Genomic DNA, 14,297 nt, shown 5'->3' on the forward strand with positions numbered 1-14,297 from the left:
AACTGAACGCCGAAAACAGAGAGCTGAGATCATCTGAGACGGATGTGAGGCTCCCAGAGCAAGAAAACCTTCTGTGAGAGAATGAGCCCTCGCTGGATCCGAGATTACCTCAAACACATGAATGTCTCACTTCACTTCCTTAAATCCTGACTCCTCTGAAATCAACTGTTGCCTTGGTTACCTGCTGATGGTGACAGCGCTGATGGGTTTGTTTGTCAGGAGGAGACAAGAGACACAAGAGACACAAGAGACAAGCGATAAGGGACAAGAGACACAAGAGACAAGAGATAGGAGACACAAGAGACAGACACAAGACACAAGAGACCAGAGACAAGAGACAATAGACAAGACAAAAGAGACAGAGACAGGAGACAGGAGACAGGAGACAGGAGACAAGAGATAGGAGACACAAGAGACAGACACAAGACACAAGAGACCAGAGACAAGAGACAATAGACAAGACAAAAGAGACAGAGACAGGAGACAGGAGACAGGAGACAAAAGACAAGCGACAGGAGATAGGAGACAGGAGACAAGACAGAGAGACAAGACAAGAGACAAAAAAACAAAAGACAAGAAACAAGAGACAAGAGACAAGAGACAAAAGACAAGAGAAAGAGAGATTATTCTTACATGTACTAAAGACATGCATAAATAAAGACTTACTCTTTCATAAAGTGACTGACTGAGTCACATCGTAACTTTTAAATAACATTCGTAACTTTCTTGAAATGTAATTTCTAAATCTCCTCGAATAATAAATAAATTGCTTTTACCTATGAACAAACAACTTTCTTACTAAGTAACTAACGGCTTTAATAATGGTTAATAAATCATGTTGTGAAATGCTTTAGTTACTGCCATTAACAAGAACACATTTGGGGTTGTGAAAAATCACTTTTGTTGCTTTCAATCCTTTCAATTTTTAGATAATGTATTTAAAAATGTTGGAAATGCATTTTTTTTTAGTAATAAATTGTTAGTAAATATATAGTGGTCATCTGGTCCAGTAAGTAAAGATGATATGTGTTCGTATTAATGGGTTTTTAAATGATCTATGAAGCATTAGTAAATGATTCATTCAATATTAATAATGCCAATAGTTACAATGTATAAACCCTGTATAAAGAGCACCTTACTAGGGTGGTTCCACTATGATTCGTGGCTGCTTGGTCAACGAAGACTATAATATAAAAACATAGCTGATGTGTAGAAGGTGGAAGAACACGTGCATGTAGTGAAAATACAATAACATTAAAGCCAGTGTGAAGAGAACGAAACAATAGTATCCCCTGTTGTGTAACCGTAACATGATGTCAAATAAAAAGTGCGTCACAAACCCTTTAACTTGCAGACGAGTTCACGACCTGACAGAAATATTGCGAGGTGATCAGAGCAGTGTGGGAAACAACATGAAACCCACGAAGCTGCATGTTTGCATTCAGAGAATCGACTCTAAGTTGCGACTGAAAGACGACCAGAATCAAAAGATGTTTACTAAATGATTACTAAAGATTGAAACTGAACCTGTATCGTTTGAGTCTGTTTGAGCACCTGATCGATCCAATCTACACCTGCAGTTCAGCTGTAAATCCACTGGAGGAGCTCTTACACCACAAACCTTCTGACTGCAACGGGGTGCAGACTGCAGAGACACCCTGCACATGTGTGTTATTGACTTGTTTAAAACTACATGAGAGTGCCAGTTGAATACAAGCTTGTGGTGATCACGTGTGCGACTCTGAGCATTATTTAGGCTACACAAGCAGAATTTACGAATCTGGCATTTTAGAAGCGACTACATTTCCCATCAGCCCCTTTTTCAGTTCCCTTTTCTTGGTTTGCAGCTGGATCAGCTGGATGAACGCGCGACTGCTCAGCAGCAACAGTTTTGAGGGGAAAATCTGGAGATTGTCATTGCATTTTTTTATTATAGTCCTGCGGCGGATATTTCATACAAGTTTCTACTTAAAGTATTTTTTATTCGTTATTTTTGTAGTTATTTGTACGTTCCTGTGAGAGTAGGCTATACACTTAGGATAATTTGGATTTACATACATTTGTTTACAATCTTTTTGGGGAGTTTTTTTTTTCCCCCAATTAAAATCCTGCAGTTGATCAGCAAAGTAAACTGAGCATCGGACTGTGGACCGACGAGCCTCCAGTGCCAACGCCTTTCCTCTCTCTCTCTCTCTCTCTCTCTCTCTCTCTCTCTCTCTCTCTCTCTCTCTCTCTCTCTCTCTCTCTCTCTCTCTCTCTTTTTCTCTCTTTTTCTCTCTGCTCCTCGCACTGGGACACTTCAGCTCGCACTGGGCTCGTTTGACGGCGTTTTTACCTTCAACTCATGAGCCGCTGAATCCACGATCCGACACTAAAGAAGTCGCGTGAGAGTGAACATGGGCTGCACGATCAGCGCCGAGGACAAAGCCGCGGTGGAGAGGAGTAAAATGATTGACAAAAACCTGCGGGACGACAGGGAGAAGTCCTCCAGAGAAGTGAAACTGCTTCTGCTCGGTATGAACTGCGTTTTGATCCGGGAAATCAGTTTTAACCGTCATGAGTGTTTGGGTACTCTTTTTTTTTTACACTGCAGGGTTTTGTTTATGACTCCAAACTCTTCTCCTTCAGTTGCTATAATGCAGCTGTGGCTCATCATGTCTCCACTGACAGAACTGAGTAAACCAGATGTTCGTGGGAAAAGGGAGTACACGTCCTGTGCTGCCTCAGAACTTTTCTATCGGTTATGCATTGCTGGAAAGTGCTCAGAGGACACTATTTATTGACTAAGTGTTGTCACTTGTCACAAAGCACGTTGTAACTCACCCATGCCTGTTTAACTTCAGTGTATAAACAACACTTTACAGCTGCATGGAAATGCTGTTCAACAATTTGAAAGTCCTAAAACCATGAAGTTTTGAGAAGTAAATACTTTGGAGCTGGTCAGTATAAATATGCTGCAGCAGTTTTACTTCAGTCAGTACTTCGGTGCCTCAGCGAACAAAACAATTTCCGAGACAGATTTGTCCCTAATGACTACTGAAATAGAGCTTCAGATTATCATGTGTTTAATGTGACAAGTATCAACCATATAACGTGCTCTTTCTTCTCTACATAGTATACATCATGATACAGCTTGTACTGAGGTGTAAGGCAGCTGCTGACAATTCTGAATAGCCTATTAACACATGACATGTCAGAAAATAACAATTTCCCAAAGCCCAGGTTGATGTCTTCATATTTCTTAATTTGTAGAAACAACAGTTCAAAGCTCAAAAGGATTCGGTGTATCAAACCCTCACAGTAAAGAAAAGCTAGAACTGCATACGATTTGACATTTTTCTAGAAACATGACATAAATGATAACTGGTATATATAACAATCAGTGACACATATTTTTTTCTTCGACTATTGGATTAAATCAACATGGCTCTATTTGCCATTATATGAATCACAGGACTGTTACAGTTAACTTCAGGTTCTCTCACTGGAACAACTCTTGTCTGTACTGACCAGTGACTATTGTAACGGCACACTACCTGCTGGTATTTATTGCAGACACAAACTTGGTGGTTCTAACACTGTGGGTGTGGCCTGCACAGATGTGCAGAGGGACTAAATGCCTCGAGTCCAGCAGCACTCAGCATGTATATGCTCTGTGCCCTCTATAGGGACTTCTGTCAGCTTTTCTATGTCTTTTAGTTTGTGACCCCTTGACTTAAAGCGATGTCTACTCTTGGTCTCTCATCACAGGTTTTGGGGCAGCGTTTCATGTGATGAAACATTTCTGGCACACCCCCATCAGAGGAACTGCTGTTTGAGAGACAGCTGTGTTATCTTTGTGTGTTAGGCAACTTTTCTGTTACACGTTGTATGCCACCACAGCAGTTATTAATGTGTGGGATTTAGAAGTTCCCAACTTTGGCATGCGGACACAAAAAACTGTCTGTCTTGTGTTATTACACAATCTATGTTCCCAACAAAGAATAGACTTTTATTTGGAATTGTGTTTCTGGCAAACTGCCGAATGTCACTCTCTTATTGCTCGGTTTTGTCCTCAACAGGGAGCTAGCTGGCTCTTTAGCAGCAAAATGCTCCAGTATGTTCTTCAGCTAGTCGCTAACTTTGTCCGGTGCTAGCATACAGCCGAGTTTTTCAAGCTTTTTCGGTGAAAACAACTGCCTTCTGCAGTGAGAAATGACACTGATGAGAACAATGTAAGTGAACCTAAAACATAGATTTGTGGGCCGTAAAACCAAAACAGAGCTGAAATATACAAAGACACTCTGTAGAGCTGAGGGGAATGGCAGAGTTTGGTGATAAATCTCTGCAAGTTCATCACTATACGCCTTTCAGGGTCAAAAGGCAGAACAAACATTTATTTCCCTGCAGTCCTGACATACTTGTTGTCAGACATAATCACAATCTGAGCCTATCAGTGGCAAAAACACACACTCTTAGTGGCTGTACGTTGATGCTGAGCAATTGTCCAGAGAGAATAAGCGCCTCACACACAGGACGCAGTTTGTGCAACGCGCCCATGCTTTACTTAATGCCGTGAAAAGCCGACGAGGTGCAAGCCACTGGAAATAATTGGTTTCAGAGCGCAGTGGTGCTGCTGTCTGTGTGAAAGTCTCTTTACATTGCAGCCCGTTTAGCATCTACAATCTGCACCGTAATCCCTCAAAACTGGAGCAATTAAAAATATTGTGAGACACAAAAACATAGTACAATAGGGTGAAAATGACTTTAATATAAATATATTGATGAGAGCGCTTTAGCTAAAGCTATACATCTGAGCACTAGAGTGGAATAGTTCATTGTACAATTAAAATACATATTGTAACTTCTCAACCACATATCAGCTGAAACTACACTGAAGTAATACAATGATACAACGTTTGAACATGCAGCATCAGCTATATGTTGCATCCACAATAACTGTAAATAATTGTGCTGTACCAGTGGATTGTGCTGATGCAATTGTGATGCAATGCTTTTGAGCTTTTGGTTGAGACATTTGCTTTTTTCTCATGAAATGTTGTGAAACATAGTTTACAGCTCATGTCAAAAGAATCATATGATGTAGAAAACAGCCATCTCTTTTAAATGCTGCAGATTTAAGAGACTGACCAAAACCATTTTGTACGTTTAGTCCTCACTCAGGTGTTTTCATCTTTCCTGTAACTTGAGCTCATATTAACATACCAGAATAAATGGACCAGGTAAAAGGGCCAAGTATTTGATTAAATGGAAGATTCTGAGAACAGATGCAGCTATTACATTAGTCATCATCATGGCATTCATAGATGCAGTTGGACAATCTGAAGGCATTATGACATGAGGGCAGATGAAGCCCACAGAGAGCTGCATCTCTCTGCCATGTTGTAAATCTTATTAAGATTTGAAATTACCTACCTGATTTGTGTCATTCATTACAGTATGTGAACTTAGACAGTTCAACCCATTCCGATGTGCATGCCTTGCAAATCGCCAGATGTGATAAATTAATGTGTTTAATAAGTACATGTTTTCCTGCTTTTTCCTTATTGTTTGTCTTCCTGGTTGTGGCATTATTCTCACAAAGAAATGCAGTTGTCCCTTTATGTTTGCAGTGATTTGTCTTGCACCTTGATCTAAGATATGGCGGAACAAAACCATGATGGTTAATCTGCTTCCTTCCATTTCAGAGCCACGATGCACAACTGTGAGGGGAGTTTTTTGGCAAAGTGTTTCCACTGTTTTGTTGATAGATTGAAGCCTGATTGTGTTGTTTTGTTGCATGGAGCTATTTTAGGTAGTGAAACCCTGAGTGTAATAACAAAAGTGAAACCTGAGGTCACATAGATGTGTTTGTCGAGGATACAGATGAATCCCATCTTATTTAACATATTTAGCGTTTGATGGTGCAACATCACAATGCAGGATAACATCTTGTTGTATGGACACATTCAAGTTCTGAACACAGAGTGTGTGTGTGTGGGGGGGGGGGAAGCTATTTTTCCAGGCTGTGCCCTCCACTCCCTGTCTGTGCTGGAACAAGAGAGTATTAGGAAAAAACAAAGAGGAATTTGGCTGCTGCTCTTTGTACCAAACCACATAGTCGGAGAACCAGCGTACTCTTCTGATGAAAATGGTCTCCCATTTGACCACGAAAAGTAATTAATAAAAAGAAAATCAGCATTTCAGATCCTTGTTGAATGAGGCCTAGTTTGGACTCCCGGATGGGTTTAGACAACTCAGTAAACGTCTGTGTAAAGTTGGTTTGTGAACTGGCAGGAAGCCACGGTTGATGATCAGCCAAAAAATGCCATGAATGAGAGAATTGGTCTGACAACTGAGGAAAGGGATCAACACAATTTGTCCTCCCCTCCCTGTCTGTGTGAGCGGGCGTAAATCTCTTTGCTGGTGACAGCTTAACAAAAGAATTTGTGGATTTAATTCTTGTTGGCCGGCCATCTGAACATATTACTCTACTGTAAACCTCCTTGACAAAATGAATCTGCTAACGATTCTTAACTGGCAGTGGAAACATGTCTTGTCACATTTTAGGGGAACAGTATCAAGACAATGTATATTCTCATTTTGAGAATATCACACATTCAGACTTGTCCCTAGAAGAATTCGTATTTCAAATTCCAGTGCCTGAATACTTTTTCTTCCTGCGGTTGCTGATCATTATTGTGGTTATATGAAGCAAAAAGAGGCTATGCTGCCAGTATAAACTCACCCCAGATGTTTATGGAAATCATTTCTCACTGGTTGGGTGAGTTTGACATCTAATGTTTCATGTGCACACATGTTTTTATGCCTCTTTAATTAAACTTCAGCTAAGACAAATAGCTGATCCTAGAGTGAGTCAATGGATAGCACAGAGGAAAAGCCTCCACAGACACCTGGGTTCATCTTAGCTTGACTTGGTTGTGTATTTGGCTTTATTTGCGCGGCCAATCAATCGTGCTTCCAGATTTTCCCAGAGGGCAACTATGGTTCTGCAGCAGTGTATATGATACTGGAGCCAGAAGACAGTCCGCTTAGCTTAGCATAGAGGTATACAACTAGCCTGGCAAAGGTAACAACATCTGCAGAGTGGCAACTCTAAAGCGCACTAATTAACACTTCATATCTGCTTTGTGAAATTTATACAAAAACAGAAGTGTCAAAACAACAGGTTGGAGTTTTACAGGGGTTACGTGCTGGCTCGGACACTTCCTGGTGGCTTTTATGTACTTTTCCTTCTTAGTTTGTTTGGACCAAACAAATAATGTAAAGTCACCTTGAGCTTCAGACACAGAGGATTTGCTAGACAATAGAAAATAATATGCAGATAAATTGATTATGAAAATAATTTTTCCTGTATGATTCCAACAAAAACAGAGATCTCATTTATGTTGTTGTAGTGACTCCTAATTGTCGTTGTAGTCGTTACAGAAGGGCGAGAATAGTGTGAACCATGAGGCTTCCAACAGCATGATTAAGAGTCAAATTGATTCCGGCCATCAACATAAAAGACGTTCAGTTAAAGATGTTCTGTTAAAAGGGGAATAGAAGAATCTTTCTTATCAATAAGGAACCATTCTGTGCTGGTTGTCAACACTGCATGTTGTGATGATGTTTTGTTTAGATTGCAAACAGACTTTTAATCATATGTGCTGTTCTAATGGCCCCTCTGCTCTCGAACGCCCAGAACAGCACGATATCTGGTATTGTCTCTCCAGTGGAAAAACACTGGCTCAGCCAGAAGCATGTTAACTGTTTCCTGTTTGGCTGATTGTTGTAGAATTACTGTAAAGGTCCCTTGTGTGAAATGATTTCCCCACTTCTCCTAATTCCTCTGGCCTTTATTGTAATGGAGGCTTTGATATCAGCTGGGCCAGTCATCAGTTCACAAATAGACAATATTGTGAAAGCTCTCACTTCCCAAAGAGGCGCCCGAGCTCTTCCCACTCATTATTTCCCATTATCCTCCCTGTGTTTGTGCACCTCTTAAACCTCAGGCTGTGGTATATACTGTACTTTTTATGATGAACAGTGATCATCTGATTCCTCTATGTGACACTTCACAACCATATAATGTACATTCCCCCAGGTCCCACTTAAATCCCTGCCATTAAAAGCTATCACAAGGCTGCTTTTTCTCGGGTGTTTGGTCTGAATCTGGTGTTTCGGCTGCTCTTATCTCACTACTGTGCCTCTTTTTCAGGTGCTGGGGAATCTGGGAAAAGCACAATAGTAAAGCAGATGAAGTAAGTTACAGCTTCCTAATAACACTGCACATGCCATTATGTCAAACTTCATCCTGTAAGAAAAGTTGGCCTTATTGTTGCATTACATTGAGGAGAAACAGTTCCTCACTCCCACTTTCAGCTGCAGCCTTGTTGTCAGAGTTTAATAACACGGGCAGAGCTGTGGCTACAAACGGGGCTAATCTTTGTGGAAATACTATGGAATTAAAGTGGGACCATCATTTCACTCAGCTTAGGCTGTGTAGGAAGCAACCTTTTGAATAACATGTTAAACAATGGCCCCAGTGGCCCGCTGTAGCCTGGCAGGTCCTGAATAGATTCCCCCAGTTCCCACATTAGGCACGCTGCATGCTCATCGAAGCTCAAATTCCAGCCCTAATGACAGTGTTGCATGAGAGTTTTTTGAATCTGTCATTCGACCCACATTTGTTAAAGCCATTGTTCACACCGTCACATACAGTATATATATATATATATATATATATATATATATATATATATATATGGACTCTCAAAATCTCTTTGGATGTGTTACTGTGTCAGAATCATTCACGAAGATGGCTACTCAGAAGAGGAGTGCAAGCAGTACAAAGTGGTGGTGTACAGTAACAGCATTCAGTCCATCATGGCCATCATCAGGGCGATGGGCCGGTTAAAGATAGATTTTGGGGATGCTGCGCGGGCGGTAAGTTAACTACACTCAGTCTGTATTAAACATGCCTTTTAAAGAGCCAAATCCTTTTTCACGATAATGACAGCAACTATTGTGGTTATTGCCAGGACGATGCCCGCCAGCTGTTTGTCCTGGCGAGCTCGGCGGAGGAAGGGGTGATGCCGGCAGAGCTGACTGGTGTGATTCAGAGGCTCTGGAGCGACACAGGAGTTCAGGCGTGCTTCGATCGATCACGAGAGTATCAGCTCAACGACTCCGCTGCATAGTGAGGACTCTATTCACTTCTACATACAGACACACGACACAGAGTGCCGACTGCAAGCATATCACACCATGTCATCATGTCATCATGTCAATCCACAGATGAATTCAATGGGATTCAAGGAAAAACATCTGCAAAAAATTGCTGAATGAAACGATTTGTTGGTTTATCAGTTAGTCAATTGACAGAAAAATAATCAACATCTTCTCTGTTGTGAGGATTGGCGCTTTACTTTATAAATAGATAGATATATACTTTATTAATCCCCAAGGGAAAATTTCTTGTCATAGTAGCGCCGCACAACTTGAAGATACAAATAAACACACAAGATAAAAGATACAATATATAAAGAAGCAACAGGGATGAAAGATATATACAAATAAAATAAAAATAAAGTAAAATATAAACGTATATATATGTATATATATATATATATATAAATATACACAAAAGAATAGAATATCTTATGTGATAATAAACTGAATATTTGTAGGTTCTTGACAGTTTGATATTTGATGACATTACAGACTGTGCCCTTAGGAAATTATGGTTTGTCTTTTTTTCATTACTATCTGACATTTTTTAGACCAAATAATTAATCAAGAAAATGGTATACAGATTAATTGATAATGAAAATAATCTTCACATGCAGGTGTATTTGATTCTAAATCAACTTTCAATTAATTAAGTGTCATTCTTACTCAATATTACTCAATGTATTGACATTTTCTGAAGATTCCAGATGGAAATGAAACTTGCTTCAACAGTTTATAGGGAAGTTTGAAATTGCATCATACATTATCTTCCGACTATTAAACTGGTACGAAACATGTCTTGTGATCTCGTTTGCCTCTTCACTAGACGGTGGACAAGTTTGAGTCAGACTAGTTTTCCTCCTTCATGTTTGTAACAGTTCCACTAAAGCAAAAATGGGGGCAAGATGCGTCTTGTTCTTCACGGTCTTGTGTCAGCTTGTCAGACAGATGATTGCATTCCAGAAAAAGGAATAACACGAAGGAGAAACTGACAAAGGGTAATAATGTTTCTGTCAACCTGCAGCTGTTCATGTCTTACTTCATTTGACAAAATGGTTCCAGATTATTATGTGAGTCAACCACTGGATACAACTGTCTGATGAAGCTCAGTGAAAACAAAGTACTCTGAGCTAAATATAGTGCAGTCTTGTCGACATGGTTTTCTGTTTCTGTAGCGTTTATATCACGCTCTCCCTAAAAGAAAGTAGCTCAAGGACGCTTTCTTTGTTTTGAAAACAGCCAAACTGTCATGGTACACTTTGTCCACACTGCGAGACAAGAGGAACCAGTGGAGTTAGTCTGTTTTTACTCAACCCACAAGGAGCCAGTGTTTATCATGCACCGAAATATGAGCCCATATTTAGTATCATTCCGTGGAGTCCTTAGATGTCTGCAGAGCAAACCTCCCTCTACCAGGCAAAAGTTTCCTAAAAATAATGCATCTTTTTTTGATTAAGAAGACTTGGATAAACTGATTTTATCACATGGTGTAAAGAAAAAAAAAGACAAACATCTGTTTTTACGAGGCACATTTTGGGAGCTGGCTGTACTGCTACGGTAAATTTGGACTATGATGTGTTTATTTTCTCTGGGATTGTCTTCATATGCTCGTTTTCTGTCTTTCAGCTACCTGAATGACTTGGACAGGATCTGTCAGCAGAGCTACGTCCCGACTCAGCAGGATGTGCTCCGTACACGTGTGAAGACCACTGGCATCGTGGAAACTCACTTCACCTTCAAGGATCTCTACTTCAAGTTAGTACAGCTGTAATTTATCTGTTCATGAAGGGGCCTGGCCTCAGGAGGGCGGCCTGTGCCATAAAAAATAACTTATGAAGCTTTACAGGCAGTCTGGGCCTGAGCTGGTTTACTGTATCGGTCAGCATTTAGATGTCTGCATTAACTTTCCCAACCCTCATAGAGACATTATCACTGGGGGCAAGAATCAATCAAGAACTAAATTATAATGGACAATGTTCTACTAGTTTTGTTATTACTTTTCTCCAGTCTTTGCTGTTTGTTTATTTTCATAATATTGTCTAATACATACTGGATAGCTTTACCTCTTCAAATACACTTAGTGATGAGGGGTCACAGTAAAAACAAGCATTTTATTTTATGAATGTGAGTTTTTGTTTTACTTCATGAAAGTAACCAACACTGGATTTTACATGCAAGTGCAGTATCTAACTTTTTCCCATACTGTATACTACATCCATATCCATGTTGGCTATTCCGAAGCTGTCTGTCTATCATAAATTGTCATAGTCCTCTCTTCATCCTATTGAATAGTTCTGTAGTATTTATTTTTGACTGACGCACCTGGTCTCAGATGATGACGCTCGTTGTTTCTTTTAACCCTTGTGTTGTCTTGGGGTCAAAATGACCCATCAACACACATACATATACACTCGTACACGGGTCATTTTGACCCCAAGACAACACAAGGGAGCTGCATATGGGCGTGCTGATTTCCGAGCCTTTATAACTAGGGATGGGTATCGTTTGGGTTTTTTCCGGTACCGGTGCTAAACCGATACTTTTAAAACGATACCGGTGCCTAAACAGTGCCTGAATCGATACTTTTTTATTGCCAAGGCAATTTTTTTTCTTCAAATTGAACGATATTATTAACTGTTTAAAGTATAATATAGATATAAATAAATAAGTACATACAAAACACTTGACTTCAAACTACAGCTTCAACCCTTTTAACTTCAAACTATAACCAATATATATATATATATATATATATATATATATATATATATATATATATATATATATATATATATATATATAAAAAAGAACAGACACAAGCATCAGGTGGCCTGATGGGACCGTGTGCAACAGAACTCAGAAACCGTTGGATTCTACAAACTGCTGCTTTACTGGACTACACGTCATCATTAATATCAACTGGAGAGATTTGTTCCATCAAGCCAAGGACGGACGTTCAAAAGCTCGTGCTCGTGTCTCCAGCGATCTCTGTGTGCGCGCGCTGTGTGTGTGAGCGCTGGAAGCCCCTGCGTGCAGGCAGACAGAGAGCAGAGCAGTGTGCTCTGATCCGCGCTATTTTAATAATCGTTTTTAGCGTGCGGGTACCGCGCTACCTTTTTAGTATCTATATACCGTGCAACTTTACAGAGTAGTGTAAAAAAAAAGTATTTAAATCGGCTCAGGCACCGGAAGGAAGCACCGAAATCTGAGTTGCTTTTCGGTCCGGTAGGTACCGGACGTGTTGGAACGTGGTTCTCAGTACCCAACCCTATTTATAACTCACGTATGCTGCTGTGTGCCGTTCAGCCTAATACGACCCAACTATGTAGAAGTGAATGTGATTATCTCTTCTTTAATGTGAATCTCTTCATTCCTGTTACATTATTTTATGATCTAGCTCCTGTACTTATGAATATTGGTGAATCATTAACTGTAATAGCCTCTCTGGCCTGCATGTGTAACCTCATTAAAAAACGCTCAGGATCTGCAAATGTGCAATCACTGGATTGGTGTTGTCTGTTAACAGCTCAGTGCAGATTCAGTTTGCCTCTGAGGGACTCAGGTGGAGACAGAGGCCGCTGTGTGTGTGTGTGTGTGTGTGTGTGTGTGTGTGTGTGTGTGTGTGTGTGTGTGTGTGTGTGTGTGTGTGTGCGTGTGTGCGTGTGCTCTTGCCCTGGATTTACGAGGACACTCATCTCATAAAACACAGGAATTAAATTGACATTACAATTAAAATAAGCACATTCACTGTACATGTATTTATGCAGTTCCTGTGTGTGTGTGTGTGTGTGTGTGTGTGTGTGTGTGTGTGTGTGTGTGTGTGTGTGTGTGTGTGTCTCCAGGATGTTTGATGTTGGGGGTCAGCGCTCGGAGAGGAAGAAGTGGATCCATTGTTTTGAGGGAGTCACATCTATCATTTTCTGCGTGGCGCTCAGTGACTATGACCTTGTGTTGGCTGAGGATGAGGAGATGGTAGGTGATGGATACACTGTGGTTTAGGTTCACTTCTTGCATCTTAACATTTTAGTTGATATAGGAAAATTATAAGAAAAAAACAGCGCGTGTTACTAACAGCATTAATCATGGCTCTGTTCTATTCAAATGTCCCATTAAGTTATGACAGTGAGGTTGAGCTTGTATAGCTTCTAAGTGCTGGCAAAGACACAACATTACCTTTTCCAATAAGATTCAGCCACTAAAAGCCATGTAAAATATGTTTTTATTAGTCTGTGTCATTTACAATGCGCTTGGTACATGTGTTTTTTTTTAAATTTAAGTGCCTTTTAAATTGGAGTAGACACCAGGCTCAACTGGCACTAACCAGCACTAAGACAGGTTTTGGAGAGCACCTATAGACCCTGAAACCAAAGCAGCTCAAGGAAATTAAATTATCATTCATTTTATTAATACACCTGTGTCAAAATGTCTTGTCTGTGAAAAAGGCCTATCATGGGTATCTGCTCTTTCCTCAGAACCGGATGCATGAGAGCATGAAGCTCTTCGACTCCATCTGCAACAACAAGTGGTTCACGCTCACCTCCATCATCCTCTTCCTCAACAAGAAGGACTTGTTTGAAGAGAAGATTGGCCGGAGTCCGCTCACTATCTGCTACCCTCAATACCCCGGTGAGGCAACCCCGTGTATTCGCAATTCATGAAGTTTTAACATGATATTGTCCGATGTGATCAGACAATGTCTTTATATTTCTATCTGATGTATCTGAGCATTAACTTAAAATGTGTGATTGCTCTTCTGATTTCTTTACCTGAATAAAGTACAATGGATCTCATTCTGTTAGAGGATACTGTTGGATTTAGATTCAGCTAGATTTAGTTTTAGTTCACTGGAGGTAAACCGCATTGCAACTGGTCACAGGTAACTGCATCTTTAACTTGCTTTAGTGGGTTTAATCCACAATGTTAAGATTTTTTCCAAAGATCATATAGGATTGTTCCATGTAAATTATAACCAACTTTTTTGTATAAATAATCTTTTTAAATGCAGGTGGGAACTCTTACGATGAGACTGCATCTTATATCCAGGACCAGTTTGAAGACTTAAACAAACGAAAGGACACCAAGGA

At 40.2% G+C, this 14,297-nt stretch overlaps 1 protein-coding gene across 1 annotated transcript in view; it reads left to right on the plus strand.

Moving 5' to 3' along the window:
- Window positions 1–2,396: 2,396 nt before the first annotated feature.
- The window catches only part of gnai3 (guanine nucleotide binding protein (G protein), alpha inhibiting activity polypeptide 3), a gene marked incomplete at its 5' end in the record, with an annotated part of 16,193 nt that continues 4,292 nt past the window's right edge, over window positions 2,397–14,297 (plus strand). The window contains 8 exons of the mRNA XM_079226758.1: window positions 2,397–2,514; window positions 8,201–8,243; window positions 8,787–8,928; window positions 9,024–9,181; window positions 10,840–10,968; window positions 13,056–13,185; window positions 13,686–13,839; window positions 14,219–14,297. The exon at window positions 14,219–14,297 is cut by the window's right edge and continues 129 nt beyond it. Coding sequence (XP_079082884.1) covers window positions 2,397–2,514; window positions 8,201–8,243; window positions 8,787–8,928; window positions 9,024–9,181; window positions 10,840–10,968; window positions 13,056–13,185; window positions 13,686–13,839; window positions 14,219–14,297 — 953 coding nt within the window. The remainder of the gene's footprint in view (window positions 2,515–8,200; window positions 8,244–8,786; window positions 8,929–9,023; window positions 9,182–10,839; window positions 10,969–13,055; window positions 13,186–13,685; window positions 13,840–14,218) is intronic.

The sequence above is a fragment of the Taurulus bubalis genome (assembly GCF_910589615.1).
Source record: "Taurulus bubalis genome assembly, chromosome: 11".
Lineage (NCBI taxonomy): Eukaryota > Metazoa > Chordata > Actinopteri > Perciformes > Cottidae > Taurulus > Taurulus bubalis.